The sequence below is a fragment of the Rhinoderma darwinii genome, chromosome 7 (genome assembly GCF_050947455.1).
Source record: "Rhinoderma darwinii isolate aRhiDar2 chromosome 7, aRhiDar2.hap1, whole genome shotgun sequence".
Classification (NCBI taxonomy): domain Eukaryota; kingdom Metazoa; phylum Chordata; class Amphibia; order Anura; family Rhinodermatidae; genus Rhinoderma; species Rhinoderma darwinii.
Genome location: NC_134693.1, coordinates 62,107,246 through 62,125,571, shown reverse-complemented (window position 1 = coordinate 62,125,571; position 18,326 = coordinate 62,107,246). Strand labels below are relative to the sequence as shown.

The window sequence follows — 18,326 nt, the reverse complement described above, 5'->3', positions numbered from 1 at the left end:
TTTCCTGAAAAAACGCGAGTTAGAGTGGATCTACAGATTAAATACACAACGCCCATACGGATTAAATGCTGACTTTAAATTGAGTGGTATAGGATAGGAGGTGGTTTGCCCATTGCCCTGCGGTCTACTCTGCATATTAGGTTGAAATTTATTAGACAGAATGTATATACTATTCGATTAATGAGATTTCTTGTTCTCTGTCTATTACAGATGAATTGTGAAGACTCACCCAGTACGGATCCCCTCATCCAAATATCATGCATATGTCTTAAAGAATTGCGAATATCGACTGATTCCATACTTATTCTAATACCTCAATGTTTATCTCTAAGAAAAAATTGAATGTGATTGAAAACCTTAAATAAACACAAAAGTTGAGTTTACTTTAGGACATGGTCCTGCTTCTATTTTCCCTCATTAGTGGTTATAATGGCCCTCTTGGGATGACATATGCACAGTCTGTGTCAAACGGATCAGGCATTGTGCTATGCCCTACCAAGGGTGAAATGTCCCCGTTCTAAGGGGACCATCACCTCTTGTTGGGCCTTAAATTAACCCAGAGGGTAGAGGCTCTATATCTTTGTTTCTTAAATTAATTGACTCAAACTGTGTTGTTCCCGAGTGGGACCTATAGGGTTAAATCTCCAGTGAAATCATTATGAATGGGATTAGTCCATTAGAGCATGCGCGAGATGCGTTCCACTTACCAGTGCGTGTCATGACTCATGATGGAATTGAAGGGTAGGAACAGTCCTGCGCGAGACATTAGGCTTAGCGCATGTGCACTTGTTCTCAGAAATCGCAGAGAAATCGAAACAGCATGGAGGAAGTGAGGGGATCCGCCGGATGGTGAGCCCAATACCAATGATTAAAAGTTTTTAATATTTTGTATGTTATACACCTGCACTTTATTTATTGGCACTTATCCAATTAGATCGTATTTAGGTATTTTTATACAGTATGGGCGACATGCTCTCGTAATAGCTTTTGTATACAGTGATTATTAAATCATATTGATACGTACTGGAGACTTTTTATTGCACACTATCTATGTGAATCAGAGAACCATGCAATATTGTATTTTCTATTGCTTGATTAAGTATTTTGGCAAATCATGTATTTGTATGTGCACTGTTCACTGAGATGTATTGCTTGAGAAAGGCCCCATGGAGTAGGGCTGAAACGTTGCAAGGGTTGATTAAAGTGATCCTATTTTTCACTACATTTGGAGTGCTGTCTTGTATCTTGGATTTTGCTGGTTATTTGGGACACTGGTCGTGTGTCAGAACAGGAACTTTTGCACCCTACACTGACGGAACGGTGCTGCTTTTTCTCTGTATTTTTCTATATATACACTACCGTTCAAAAGTTTGGGGTCACCCAGACAATTTTGTGTTTTCCATGAAAACTCACACTTATATTTATCAAATGAGTTGCAAAATGACTAAAAAATATAGTCAAGACATTGACAATGTTAGAAATAATTATTTTTCTTTGAAATAATAATTTTCTCCTTCAAACTTTGCTTTCGTCAAAGAATGCTCCATTTGTAGCAATTACAGCATTGCAGACCTTTGGCATTCTAGCTGTTAATTTGCTGAGGTAATTGGGAGAAATTTCACCCCATGCTTCCAGAAGGCCCTCCCACAAGTTGGATTGGCTTGATGGGCACTTCTTGCGTACCATACGGTCAAGCTGCTCCCACAACAGCTCTATGGGGTTGAGATCTGGTGACTGCGCTGGCCACTCCATTACAGATAGAATACCAGCTGCCTGCTTCTTGCCTAAATAGTTCTTGCATCATTTGGAGGTGTGCTTTGGGTCATTGTCCTGTTGTAGGATGAAATTGGCTCCAATCAAGTGCTGTCCACAGGGTATGGCATGGCGTTGCAAAATGGAGTGATAGCCTTCCTTATTCAAAATCCCTTTTACCTTGTACAAATCTCCCACTTTACCAGCACCAAAGCAACCCCAGACCATCACATTACCTCCACCATGCTTGACAGATGGCGTCAGGCACTCTTCCAGCATCTTTTCAGTTGTTCTGCGTCTCACAAATGTTTTTCTGTGTGATCCAAACACCTCAAACTTCGATTCGTCTGTCCATAACACTTTTTTCCAATCTCCTCTGTCCAATGTCTGTGTGTTTTTGCCCATATTAATCTTTTCCTTTTATTAGCCAGTCTCAGATATGGCTTTTTCTTTGCCACTCTGCCCTGAAGGCCAGCATCCCGGAGTCGCCTCTTCACTGTAGACGTTGACACTGGCGTTTTGCGGGTACTATTTAATGAAGCTGCCAGTTGAGGACCTGTGAGGCGTCTATTTCTCAAACTAGAGACTCTAATGTACTTGTCTTGTTGCTCAATTGTGCAGCGGGGCCTCCCACTTCTCTTTCTACTAATAAATTTTGATATTATACACCTGCACTGGCTCTATTGGTACTTTGCCAATTAGACTGTATTTTAAAGATTTATACAGTACGGGCGTTATGCCCTATTATCTATTGCACGTATTTCATTTGAATAAATGATATCTCCATATGGTGATTTTTGCACCACACTGTTTTTAGAATATAACTAAGTTTTTAGACTTGATTGAAAATTTATTGCATTATCACAACGATGTTGTAAACCATGTATTTATATGTGCACTTCACATTGAAATGTATTGCTTGAGAAAGGCCCCATTGAGCAGGGCTGAAACGTTGCATGTATTGATTAAAAGATCCATTTTTTCACCATACTTGGAGTGCTGACCTGTATATTGGAATTTGCTGTGTATTGGACGCTGGTCGTGTGTCTGAACAGGTACCTGTGCACCCTAAATCGGAGGAACGGTGCTGCTTTTATTTTTTGCTTTTTATATATATATATATATATATATATATATATATACGTATATATATACATATATATATACATATATATATATATATATATATATATATATATATATATATATATATATATATATATATATATATATATATGTATAAATATATATATATCACATGCATGTATTTATCTATTTTATTATTGTATATTATTTGCATATATTATATGCATGTATTATATGTATATGATATATTCCAGATCCCAGAAAAGATTAAGGGGTACATCTAATGTTGCTGTGTTACTGGTATTCTTGTCTCCTGACAAAAATTTTAATTAGGCAGATCAGGCATTGTTGTTGCAGAGGCAAAAGTATGATAGTAAAAGTCTCCCCAGCATACTGTAGATAAGGCTTAGGGCGTCATACGCTTGCCTGTTCAACAGTAGTACCCAATCTTCCAGTAGATGCATCTCCCATTGTCTGGTTTAAACTTATAGTCGGGGACAAGAAGACCAGAAACATTGGAGGTACCCTTTAACAGATTTAGGCCTCATGCACACAAGTGCATTTTGGCCCGTAATGTACAAGACTTGTTGCACTTAAGTTAAAAGAGTTTTCTGGTTTCGAAAACGCATTTTCAAATACCCTGTATGGGCAGCAGAATCCTCAGTTAATCCTTCGTTCAGGACATTATCAATTAATTAGAGCAGCGGCTACAAAGAGTAACTTGTGATCAGCTTATTTTTGAGAAATCTCTTCACAAAAAGGATTGTTAAGGCAGAGAACCCGATTAAATAAAAATAAACCAAAAAACAAACAAACAAACAAACAAACAAACAAACAAACAAACAAACAACAGGTTATGTCAAATTTATTTGGGTGGAGGGAACTAAATTGAATCTTTGCCCCCAGTTGAAGGAATGCCTAGCTACACCCTTGGGTATGTTAACCTATGAACATCATGTCATAGTTTATAATGTACAGAAATAAAATATACATAAGAAACGAAATAACTTATATTGATTTATTTTTTTTGTATAGATCCTGAATGCCAAAGCTCAGAGAATCATTCAGTACTCAACAGCTGATTACTATTGGAAACATGACAAATTCATTGTTAGACATACCCTAAAAGCACAGCTGAGAACTGATTTAGTTTGCTTTTCCTAAAGTAAATTAATGTACAGTGCCTACACTTCCCAGAATGCAAATCACCAGAGCAAGCTCTATGCTACATGGACTTTACTGCTCTATCTACCTGTGCTACATGTACTGCACTGCTATCTACCTATACTACATGTACTTGCTGCTCTCTACCTGTACTACATGTACTGTGCTGCTCTCTACCTGTACCACATGTACTGTACTGTTCTCTACCTGTACTACATGTACTGTGCTGCTCTCTACCTGTATCACATGTACTGTACTGCTCTCTACCTGTACTACATGTACTGTACTACTCTCTATCTGTGCTACATGTACTGTACTGCTCTCTACCTGTACCACATGTACTACACTGCTCTATGCCTCTACATCTACTATGCTGCTCTCTACCTGTACAACATGTACTGTACTGCTTTCTACCTGCACTACATGTACTGTACTGCTCTCCACCTGTACTACATGTAATGTCCTGCTCTCTACATGTGCTACATGTAGTGTACTGCTATCTACCTGTACTACATGTACTGTATTACTCTCTACCTGTACCACATGTACTGTATTGCTCTCTACATTCACTACATGTACTGTACTGCTATTTAACTGTACCAAATGTACTGTGCTGCTCTCTTCCTATACCATATGTAGTTTACTGCTCTCTACCTGTACCACAAGTACTGTACTGCTCTCTGCCTGTACTACATGTACTGTACTGCTCTATACCTGTACTACATGTACAGTAATACTATCTACCTGTACAGCTTGTACAGTACTGCTATCTACCTGTACCACATGTACTGTACTGCTCTCTACCTGTACCACAAGTAATGTACTGCTCTCTACCTATACTACATGTACTGTACTGCTATCTACCTGTGCTACATGTACTGTATCGCTCTCTACCTGTGCTACATGTACTGTACTACTCTCTAACGGTGCCACATGTACTGTACTGCTATCTATCTGTGGTACATGTATCGTACTGCCCTCTGCCTGTACCACGCGTACTATACTGCTCTCTGCCTCTACTACCTATACTGTACTGCTTTCCACCTGTACTACATGTACTGTGCTACTCTCCACCTGTGCTACATGTACTGTATTACTCTCTACCGGTGCCACATGTACTGTACTTCTCTCTACCTGTACTATATGTACTGTACTGCTCTCTACCTGTACTATATAAACTATACTGCTCTCTACCTTTACTACATGCATGGTACTGTTGTCTGCCTGTGCTACATGCACTGTACTGCTCTCTACCTTAACTACATGTACTGTACTGCTCTCTACCTGTACATGTTGTGTACTGCTCTCTACCTGTACCACATGTACTGTACTGCTCTCTACATGTACTGCATGTACTGTACTGCTCTCTACCCGTACTTCATGTAATGTACTGCTCTCTACCTGTACCACATGTACTGTACTGCTCTCTGCCTGTGCTACATGTACTGTACTGCTCTCTACCTATACCACATGTACTGTACTGCTCTCTACCTGTACCACATGTACTGTACTGCTCTCTACCTGTGCTACATGTACTGTACTGCTTTCTACCTGCACTACATGTACTGTACTGCTCTCCACCTGTACTACATGTAATGTCCTGCTCTCTACATGTGCTACATGTAGTGTACTGCTATCTACCTGTACTACATGTACTGTATCACTCTCTACCTGTACCACATGTACTGTATTGCTCTCTACATTCACTACATGTACTGTACTGCTATTTAACTGTACCAAATGTACTGTGCTGCTCTCTTCCTATACCATATGTAGTTTACTGCTCTCTACCTGTACCACAAGTACTGTACTGCTCTCTGCCTGTACTACATGTACTGTACTGCTCTATACCTGCACTACATGTACAGTAATACTATCTACCTGTACAGCTTGTACAGTACTGCTATCTACCTGTACCACATGTACTGTACTGCTCTCTACCTGTACCACAAGTAATGTACTGCTCTCTACCTATACTACATGTACTGTACTGCTATCTACCTGTGCTACATGTACTGTATCGCTCTCTACCTGTGCTACATGTACTGTACTACTCTCTAACGGTGCCACATGTACTGTACTGCTATCTATCTGTGGTACATGTATCGTACTGCCCTCTGCCTGTACCACGCGTACTATACTGCTCTCTGCCTCTACTACCTATACTGTACTGCTTTCCACCTGTACTACATGTACTGTGCTACTCTCCACCTGTGCTACATGTACTGTATTACTCTCTACCGGTGCCACATGTACTGTACTTCTCTCTGCCTGTACTATATGTACTGTACTGCTCTCTACCTGTACTATATAAACTATACTGCTCTCTACCTTTACTACATGCATGGTACTGTTGTCTGCCTGTGCTACATGCACTGTACTGCTCTCTACCTTAACTACATGTACTGTACTGCTCTCTACCTGTACATGTTGTGTACTGCTCTCTACCTGTACCACATGTACTGTACTGCTCTCTACATGTACTGCATGTACTGTACTGCTCTCTACCCGTACTTCATGTAATGTACTGCTCTCTACCTGTACCACATGTACTGTACTGCTCTCTGCCTGTGCTACATGTACTGTACTGCTCTCTACCTATACCACATGTACTGTACTGCTCTCTACCTGTACCACATGTACTGTACTGCTCTCTACCTGTGCTACATGTACTGTACTGCTTTCTACCTGCACTACATGTACTGTACTGCTCTCCACCTGTACTACATGTAATGTCCTGCTCTCTACATGTGCTACATGTAGTGTACTGCTATCTACCTGTACTACATGTACTGTATCACTCTCTACCTGTACCACATGTACTGTATTGCTCTCTACATTCACTACATGTACTGTACTGCTATTTAACTGTACCAAATGTACTGTGCTGCTCTCTTCCTATACCATATGTAGTTTACTGCTCTCTACCTGTACCACAAGTACTGTACTGCTCTCTGCCTGTACTACATGTACTGTACTGCTCTATACCTGCACTACATGTACAGTAATACTATCTACCTGTACAGCTTGTACAGTACTGCTATCTACCTGTACCACATGTACTGTACTGCTCTCTACCTGTACCACAAGTAATGTACTGCTCTCTACCTATACTACATGTACTGTACTGCTATCTACCTGTGCTACATGTACTGTATCGCTCTCTACCTGTGCTACATGTACTGTACTACTCTCTAACGGTGCCACATGTACTGTACTGCTATCTATCTGTGGTACATGTATCGTACTGCCCTCTGCCTGTACCACGCGTACTATACTGCTCTCTGCCTCTACTACCTATACTGTACTGCTTTCCACCTGAACTACATGTACTGTGCTACTCTCCACCTGTGCTACATGTACTGTATTACTCTCTACCGGTGCCACATGTACTGTACTTCTCTCTGCCTGTACTATATGTACTGTACTGCTCTCTACCTGTACTATATAAACTATACTGCTCTCTACCTTTACTACATGTAATGTACTGTTGTCTGCCTGTGCTACATGCACTGTACTGCTCTCTACCTTAACTACATGTACTGTACTGCTCTCTACCTGTACATGTTGTGTACTGCTCTCTACCTGTACCACATGTACTGTACTGCTCTCTACATGTACTGCATGTACTGTACTGCTCTCTACCCGTACTTCATGTAATGTACTGCTCTCTACCTGTACCACATGTACTGTACTGCTCTCTGCCTGTGCTACATGTACTGTACTGCTCTCTACCTATACCACATGTACTGTACTGCTCTCTACCTGTACCACATGTACTGTACTGCTCTCTACCTGTGCTACATGTACTGTACTGCTCTCTACCCGTACTTCATGTAATGTACTGCTCTCTACCTGTACCACATGTACTGTACTGCTCTCTACCTGTGCTACATGTACTGTAGTGCTCTCTACCTATACCACATGTACTGTACTGCTCTCTACCTGTACCACATGTACTGTACTGCTCTCTACCTGTGCTACATGTACAGTACTGCTCTCTACCTATACCACATGTACTGTACTGCTCTCTACCTGCACTACATGTACTGTACTGCTATCTACCTATGTTACATGTACTGTACTGCTCTCTACCTGTATCCAATGTACTGTACTGCTCTCTACCTTTACTACATGCACGGTACTGTTCTCTGCCTGTGCTACATGCAGTGTACTGCTCTCTACTTGTACTACATGTACTGTACTGCTCTCTACCTGTACATGTTGTGTACTGCTCTCTTCCTGTACCACATGTACTGTACTGCTCTCTACATGTACTGCATGTACTGTACTGCTCTCTACCCGTACTACATGTAATGTACTGCTCTCTACCTGTACCACATGTACTGTACAGCTCTCTACCTGTGCTACATGTACTGTACTGCTCTCTACTTATACCACATGTACTGTACTGGTCTCTACCTGTACCACATGTACTGTACTGCACTACTCTCCAACGGTGCCACATGTACTGTACTGCTCTCTACCTGTGCTACATGTACTGTGCTGCTCTCTACCTGTACCACATGTACTGTACTGCTATCTACCTGTGCTACATATACTGTACTGCTCTCTACCTGTACCACATGTACTATACTGCTCTCTACCTGTACTACATGTACTGTACTGCTCCCTACCTCTTCTACATGTACCGTACTGCTCTCTACCTCTACCACACGTACTGCACTGCTCTCTGCCTCTACTACATGCACTGTACTGCTCTCCACCTGTACTACATGTACTGTAGGAAAAAAGAGAAATAAATCCAGCACTGTTTGGTGATTAAAAGGGATTCAGTGTTCCCACTTTTATTAGTATGAAAATGTAAGTAAAAATTAAGATAGACGTAGTATCAGGGTGGTTTCTAAAGGGCAAATGCCCGAGCCTACGCGTTTTGAACATTAGCCGTTTTCTTATTCATGCCAAAAATAGATGCATTTTCCTGTTATTCACGTGGGCCTTCACGGAGATCCGGGCGAGGTTTGAGTGCTGGACGCAGGACTGGTGAGCTGGAGGCTTCCTCCCTTCTTTTCTTCTTTACATGTACTGTACTGCTCTCCACCTGTACTACATGTACTGTACTGCTCTCCACCTGTGCTACATGTTTTTTTATTACTCTCTACCGGTGCCACATATACTGTACTGCTCTCTACCTGTACTACATGCACTGTACAGCTCTCTACCTGTACTACAGTACTATATGTACTGTACTGCTATCTACCTGTGCTTCATGTACTGTACTGCTCTCTACCTGTACTACATGTACTGTATCGCTCTCTAACGGTGCCACATGCACTGTACTGCTCTCTACCTGTACTACATGTACTGTACTGCTCTCTACCTGTACTACATGTACAGTACTGCTATCTACCTATACTACATATACAGTACTGCTCTCTACCTGTACGACATGTACTGTTCTGCTCTCTACCTGTGCCACATGTACTGTTCTGCTCTGTACCTGTACTATATGTACTGTACTGCTCTCTACCTGTACTACATGTACTGTATTTCTCTCTAACCATACTACATGTACTGTGCTGCTCTCCACCTGGGCTACATGTACTGTACTGCTCTCTACCTGTACTACATGTACTGTAGTGCTCTCTACATATATTATATGTACTGTACTACTCTATACCTGTACTACATGTACTGTACTGCTCTCTACCTATACTACATGCACTGTATTGCTCTCTGCCTGTGCTACATGTACTGTAATGCTCTCTACCTGTACTACATGTACTGTACTGCTCTCTACCTGTACATGTAGTGTACTGCTCTCTTCCTTTACCACATGTACTGTACTGCTCTCTATCTTTATTGCATGTACTGTTCTGCTCTCTAATGGTACTACATGTACTACTCTCTACCTGTACTACATGTACTGTATCGCTCTCTACCTGTGCTATATGTACTGCACTACAGTCCAACGTTGCCACATGTTTTGTTCTGCTCTCTACCTGTAGTACATGTACTGTACTGCTCTCTACCTCTTCTACATATACCGTACTGCTCTCTACCTGTACCACATGTACTCTCTATCTGTGCTACATGTATTGTACTACTCTCTTCGCGTACTGGAATGAATTGCTCCCTACATGCACTACATGTACTGTACTGCTTTCTACCTGTACTACATGTACTGTACATCTTTTTTACCTGTACCACATATATTGCACTGCTTTCTTTTTGTACCACATGTACTGTACTGCTACATGTGTGGTACGGCACCCTACATTTACTGTACTGTGATATGTACTTTACTGTTGTCTACATGTACTGTACCGCTTGCTACCTGTGTTGCTACATGTACTGTACTGCTCTCTACATCTACTGTACTGATCTCTACCTGTACCACATGTACTGTACTGCTCTTTACTTGTGCTACATGTATTGTACTGCTCTCTACATGTACTGTGCATTCTCTACCTGTGCTACATGGATTGTAGTGCTTTTTAAATATTTGCTCTATACTACATGTACTGTACTGCTCTCTACCTGTGCAACATGTAATATACTGCTTTCTACCTGTGCTACATGTACTGTACTACTCTATACCTGTAATACATGTGGTAATCTGCTATCTACTTGGAGGGCCGGCATCAGCACCCTGCAAACCCGGGCAAGTGCTTGGGACCACTACCCTTGGGGGCCCACTCGGCCGCCGGGTGCTGTCGCTGCCGTAGTCACGGCATCACTGTCTATATATGGACAGTGATGTCGGGAGGAGAGAAGGAGTCTCAGGCAGAGCGTTTGCGGCTCTGCTCCGGGACTCCGTCTCTGGGGAAACCCATGACAGCACAGTCCATATATGGACAGTGATGTCAGAGAGAGAAGGAGTCCCAGGCAGATCTCTAGCAGCTCTGCTCCGGGACTCTGTCTCTGGGGAAGCCCCTGACATCACTGTCCAAATGTAGACAGTGATGTCAGAGGGAGAGAAGGAGTTCCAGGCAGAGAGCTACAAGCGGCTTTGCACCGGGACTCCGTCTCTGGAGAAGCCCCTGACATCACTGTCCATATATAGACAGTGATGTCATGAGGAGAGAAGGAGTACCAGGCAGAGCGCTAGCGGCTCTGCTCCGGGACTCTGTCTCTGAAGTCCCAGGCAGAGCGCTAGTAAAGCTCTGCTCCGGTACTCCAGCTCAGGGGAAGCCCCTGACATCACTGTCCATATATGGACAGTGAAGTCAGGAGAAGACAAGGAGTCCTAGGCAGAGGGCTAGTGCCTCTGCTCCGGGACTCCGTCTCTGGGGAAGCCACTGACATCACTGTCCATATATGGACAGTGTTGTCAGGAGCAGAGCAGTGTCCCAGGCAGAGTGCTAGTAGCGCTATCCCTGGGACTTTGGCTCTGGGATTGCCCCTGACATCACTAGCCATATATGGACAGTGATGTCAGGGGCTTCCCCTGAGCTGGCGTACCGGAGCAGAGCTTTACTAGCGCTCTGCCTGGAACTTCAGCTCTGCTCCAGGCATCACTATCCATATATGGACAATGATGTCAGGAGCACAGCAGGAGTCCCAGGCAGAGTGCTAGTAGTGTTCTGCCCAGGACTATGGCTCTGGGGTTGCCCCTGACAACACTGTCCATATCTGGACAGTGATGTCAGTGATTTCTCCTGAAGCGGAATCCCCAGTCAGAGTATTGACAATGCCCTGGCTGGGGATTCCACTCCTAGAGGGAACCCCAAAAGTCGCTACCTACAGGGAGGGAGGCTGTGTGGTACTACCAGGGAGGATGGCTGTGTCGCACTACCAGGGTGGGGAGCAGTGTGACACTACCAGGGAAGGTGGCTGTGTGTAACTACCTGGGAGGATGGGGCTGTGTGGCACTACCTGGAAGGGGGCTGTGTGGCACTACCTGGGAGGTGGGGGCTGTGTGGCACTACCTGGGAGGTGGGGCTTTGTGGCACTACCTGGGAGGGGGGCTGTGTGGCACTACCTGGGAGGGGGCTGTGTGGCACTACCTGGGAGGGGGGCTGTGTGGCACTAACAGGAAGGGGGGCTGTGTGGCACTACCTACAGAGGGCACTAAATTTATGCGGGTACTAACTTCTATATGGGGGCAGAGACATGGCCTAACATCTATATGAGGGCGCAAAGTGAAGTTTTCTGACATTTTACTGCCGCAGTGAGTTCCCCCGTAACGGGGCCTACTAAGTCTGTGTCGCCCAAGGGCCCACATAAACCTGGAGCTTGCCCTGTCTACTTGTACCAGATAGCTGTTCTATTGGACATCAGGTAAGGATGGCTCTATTTTAGTTTTATTGCACACCATATTTACGTACTTTACAGAACCTTGAAGAATCTCCTGTTCTCTACATATATATAAAAGTCAGAAGGAGTTGTGGGAAGTTAGTGAATCATTTTTTAAGTATTGGCTGTATAATGTACATAAAGTAAAAGAATACATACGTATCTTATAACCCTGTGACATGGAAGTTGCAAAAAAAAAAGTGCTGCAAGTATGTAGGGAGACATACTTATTTTTCTAAAATTCCCAAATAATTTGAACTCTCCTGGTGTCCTCATATGTAGAGATCTCAGGACTTTGTAGATGTGTACTGTTTATATATTGATATAAAGATAAATGTACCATCTGAATTGTTTATTTATCTTTTCATTGACTATATTCTCCAATAATATCCTGTCGACTATGCCTGCAACTGTTCACCAAGTCAGTGAAACGTGAACATTTTAACTGTGTCATAGCAAAACCATCCAGAAATGTCATAAAATCATGTTGCGGTACTGCCACTGACTCCATTGCAAGATGAGAAACCCCTTAAATTTTATATATATATATATATATATATATATATATATATATATATATATATATATATATATATATATATGTTTATTTATTTATAATCTTACCTATTTTCTTTGAACCACTGGATGGCAGGGAATGGTTTTCCTTTCACCCTACACTCCAGTTTAGCTTCATTTCCAGCTACTACAGAAACATCACTAATGCTTCCACTACTTGCAATTTCAGGAGGATCTAGTAAAAAAGTTAATAAAAAAATTATGTTACACACATAAATATGTTGGGCTCAGACGTATTAGAAAACCACAGGGTGCTGTTTATTTGACTATTTGTTCTTCTGAGATGTACTAATAGCGTTTAAAGATTCAAAGAATACATGGTAGTAATAGTAATGAGACTGGTGTATTCATGAGGGGAAAGCCTCTCCTCGCCCTCCTCATAGAGATTGAAGGCCTGCTGCATATGAAGATACACAGCAACCAGCGGTTAATCACCACTGAGATGGGTAGGGGGCAGGAAGAACGCTCCCCTTATGAATGTACCAGACTCATAACTGTAAGCGGTGTATTCTTTGAATACTCCCAATAGCCAAAAGTATCAATATTTTTTTGTGCCGTTTTGGCTAATAGAAGAATGGACCTGTCCTCATTCTATTCTGCTATTACTTAGGGCACCATAGTCTGATCATATCTGCCATAATGTATGGTTTCTAAAAAAAATAAAATAATTGTTATATGTATAGAGGGAACACATTCAATAATATTTACTGATTAAAAAAGTGGTGGTGCTAGTGTCCCCCCAACATGTATCGCTGTATCTACTGCATATTTAGGTGTCTGTGACACCTAAAATGCACATGAAGGAGCATGCGTCTCCTATTTATAAACTAAGTGACATCACTCTGTTTACTTGTAGGATGCAGGGACATCTCTCCTAATGTCATGCAGATCTGATCTAAACACTATGTGTTAATCTAGCCTTAAAGGGGTTGCCCAATCCTTAAGAATTGATGGCATATACTTGCTTGTAGTGAAGATTCATAGTATTACCTTTTCCCATTCACTTCAAGGGGAGAAGGCTGTAGAATTGTGAACTGTTGCTACAACTGTGTCGGCGATTCACAGTACGAGCAGGTAACAATTAAGGGGAAGCAGCGCTTGTACGAGCGATGCGGCCTCTTTAAAACAGTTGATCGGTGGAGGGCCCAGGAGTCGGACCCCAACCGATCAGATATTTATGGCCTATCCATAAGGCCATCAATTTTTAGGTACAGGACAACCCCTTTAAATGGGTTTTCATTCCCATCTGAGGCATTTATACATATCTACAGCCGATTCCAGCTCTGGGAAACCATCTATCGGGAGAACGGAGTCTGGAGAGCCCCGTTCGCCGATTCTCAGCTGCCACATATATTTCAATGGAGAGGTGGCTACGCTTGTCTACGGAAGTCTATAGAAGTTACAGAACTACAATACAGTCCCATTCACTAGCTTGTACATATGGCCTCCAATTCCTTACACCTACATAATGCTGTATGCTATATTTATACAAAAATATAATAAGTAGAATACAGTATGTATAATAGAGGGAACAGTGAGAAGGATTACATTGACACAAGTAGTATTTTAATCTTAAATGTTACACCCTAATTGCACAAATGAAACATAATTATAAGGTAACAGAAAGCCATGCTTATTCTACAATATCTTTCACTTATGTTACTGGCTAAATACTTTTGGGTAACATCCACATGAAGTATTTGTTTATAGATCAGTTATGTTTAATGTTTTCATTTAATGTTGAATCCTAGTTATGCAGATACCTAAAGTAGAGTACTGCATTTAGAAATGTTTTTTTTTTCAGCAAACATAGCTTTCTGGTGGCTTGGATTGTCTGTTTGGAGTTGGAAAAATCCCTGCCAACTCAACACATGTAGATGGTCCACTGGAGAACAACATGAAGATATCAGTATTATGTGAGTCCTTTACCTCACAAGAGAACGATTTTCAACTTCTTGGTATACTTGGTATGGATATTTCTTCAGTTTTTTTCTAACAATCCCCCTTTTCTTATGTTATTGTGCAATACATCTTCATTGTAACATGTTAGGCCCTGTTCACATCAGCGTTGCCCTTCCGTTGTGGGGTTCCGTCAGAGGTTTCTGTCGACTGTGCTATTGATTCCGTCAAAACAACAGAATCCTTTTACAACGATGACAAACGGAAACCATTAGCAAAGTTTCTGTCACCATTGAGATCAATGCTGATGCAAACGGAAACGGAAACTTCAGACGGAACCCCTCAACGGAAGGGCAACGCTGATGTGAACAGGCCCTTACAAATAAGTCAGCTATAAGACGCAAAGAAGAAGAAGAAGAAGAAGAAGAAGAAGAAGAAGAAGAAGAAGAAGAAGAAGAAGAAGAAAGCTAAGGAGGATTAGGACACTTTACAGAATTATCTTGACAAACATGGTAACTTGGGCAGTTATACACAAACTATAGGTAATTTAATCATTAGTATATGAAGGGGATCTTTACAGTTAGTGTAATCAGGCTTTATGTAATCAATGTCGCAGTATATTGATAGTAATGGTTAATCACAAAATATTAAAAAAGATCTAGATGTTTATTTTACCATCATTATGGTCATTATAAAGTATGTATATAATTAGATTATTATTTTTTACCTACAGAAAATAGAACACAATTAGCTACCATAAGTTGCCTAGCAAATACCTATATTTGGGAGAGGATGAAGGTATAACCTATGGATACAATAAAAACGTTATAACTATATAACAGAAACTTACCAAGAACATTTACAAAGAACTGCTTCTCAGAACTCCCAGCAATGTTACTGGCGATACATGTGAAGTATCCTGATTCTGTAGTCTTTGAAATCTTCATTATTTTTCCTTTTTCATACATGAGAACATTATCACTCTCAGCAACCTAAAGGAAGAGAACAGTTACGTCAGGTTATAAACAGATGAAGTACTTTATGTACTTGTTTCTTAAGATAAAAAGGGGGGATAAAAAAGAGAAAAAAAAAAAAAAAACGGCGCTCCTCTAAGGTGATATCGTTCTGGTATTTGTAAGATATTGAGTAACTTAATGAATGGAGCTCACCTTGGTGAGTTGTGCAATGTCGCCAGCACAACTTAACTTTGTAGCTTGTACACGCTTGATCACACTGTGCTTGCCTCTGGAGCCATAACCGCATGGGGTGAATTCGTGTCAGGAACTCCTCTCCTTGCGGTTTTGAAGTAATGCAGATTAGGAAGAAAAAGCTGCTCCTCTGAACGGGCGCTCAGGTGTGGATTGTACTGATATCTTCACAAAATCGTCAGGGTGTATTTTCAACGATTTTATTATTAAAAAAGAACAATATAAAATTTGATTGCTGCAACGCGTTTCAACCACGCACTGTGGTCTTCATCAGGCATATAAATTTGGTTACAATACATCATCTTATATACTTGTATCATATGCTTCACTTCCAGGTTAAACTGGCAAGGTGAAGGTTCATCATGGGTGTTTCAGCACAGGTGTGTGTATGTTTTTTCCTCAGACTGATTTTCTCTTAATTGCTATTTCTCCTCTTTTCTACCTTTTAACCAACTATTTTCTGCCAAATGGTAGATATTCTTAGCTTTAGTGTAAAAGAGGATTGATTTTTTGTATACATATATATATTTGGCAGAAAATAGTTGGTTAAAAGGTAGAAAAGAGGAGAAATAGCAATTAAGAGAAAATCAGTCTGAGGAAAAAACATACACACACCTGTGCTGAAACACCCATGATGAACCTTCACCTTGCCAGTTTAACCTGGAAGTGAAGCATATGATACAAGTATATAAGATGATGTATTGTAACCAAATTTATATGCCTGATGAAGACCACAGTGCGTGGTTGAAACGCGTTGCAGCAATCAAATTTTATATTGTTCTTTTTTAATAATAAAATCGTTGAAAATACACCCTGACGATTTTGTGAAGATATCAGTACAATCCACACCTGAGCGCCCGTTCAGAGGAGCAGCTTTTTCTTCCTAATCTGCATTTATGTACTTGTGGAATATGCACAGTTTCTATGAGGAGGTAAGTGCAAATCTGAATGTTGGTCATGTAACTGATGTGATATATTTGGATTTTGCTAAAGCATTTGAAACTGTTCCACACAACAGTCGTGTTCTGAAGCTACAGACTCAGGGACTGGGGGACCATGTATGCACCTGGGTAAAGAATTGGTTAAGGGACAGAAAGTAAAGAGTTGTTCTAAATGGTACTTCCTCAAAATGGGCTAAAGTCAGCAGTAGGGTACTACAAGGATCGGTGTTAGGCCCAATTCTTTTTCATTTCTTTATTAGTGACCTTGTGGATGGGATTGATAGCAAGGTGTCAGTTTTTGCTGACGATACGATACTTAAAACTCAACTTGACTATAAAACATTACAGAAAGACCTAGATAATCTGGCAGCATTGACAAAAACATGGCAGATACAGTGGAGGAAATAAGTATTTGATCCCTTGCTGATTTTGTAAGTTTGCCCACTGTCAAAGTCATGAACAGTCTAGAATTTTTAGGCTAGGTTAATTTTACCAGTGAGAGATAGATTATATTTAAAAAAAATAAGAAAATCACATTGTCAAAATTATATATATTTATTTGCATTGTGCACAGAGAAATAAGTATTTGATCCCCTACCAACCATTAAGAGTTCAGCCTCCTCCAGACCAGTTACACGCTCCAAATCAACTTGGTGCCTGCTGTCTTACATGGTCACCTGTATAAAAGACTCCTGTCCACATACTCAATTAATCAGTCTGACTCTAACCTCTACAACATGGGCAAGACCAAAGAGCTTTCTAAGGATGCCAGGGACAAGATCATAGACCTGCACAAGGCTGGAATGGGCTACAAAACCATGAGTAAGACGCTGGGTGAGAAGGAGACAACTGTTGGTGCAATAATAAGAAAATGGAAGACATACAAAATGACTGTCAATCAACATCGATCTGGGGCTCCATGCAAAATCTCACCTCGTGGGGTATCCTTGATCCTGAGGAAGGTGAGAGCTCAGCCGAAAACTACACGGGGGGAACTTGTTAATGATCTCAAGGCAGCTGGGACCACAGTCACCAAGAAAACCATTGGTAACACATTACGCCGTAATGGATTAAAATCCTGCAGTGCCCGCAAGGTCCCCCTGCTCAAGAAGGCACATGTACAGGCCCGTCTGAAGTTTGCAAATGAACATCTGGATGATTCTGAGAGTGATTGGGAGAAGGTGCTGTGGTCAGATGAGACTAAAATTGAGCTCTTTGGCATTAACTCAACTCGCCGTTTTTGGAGGAAGAGAAATGCTGCCTATGACCCAAAGAACACCGTACCCACTGTCAAGCATGGAGGTGGAAACATTATGTTTTGGGGGTGTTTCTCTGCTAAGGGCACAGGACTACTTCACCGCATCAATGGGAGAATGGATGGAGCCATGTACTGTCAAATCCTGAGTGACAACCTCCTTCCCTCCACCAGGACATTAAAAAT

The 18,326-nt window shown here is 41.5% G+C and overlaps 1 protein-coding gene across 1 annotated transcript in view; it reads right to left on the bottom strand.

Annotated features, from left to right (window-relative positions):
• HMCN1 (hemicentin 1) overlaps nt 1–18,326 on the bottom strand; it is a 345,767-nt gene that overhangs the window by 224,098 nt on the left and 103,343 nt on the right. The window contains exons 28-29 of the mRNA XM_075833451.1: nt 15,587–15,728; nt 12,886–13,012 (exon numbers count right to left, since the gene is read on the bottom strand). Of these exons, the coding sequence (XP_075689566.1) occupies nt 12,886–13,012; nt 15,587–15,728 (269 nt within the window). The remainder of the gene's footprint in view (nt 1–12,885; nt 13,013–15,586; nt 15,729–18,326) is intronic.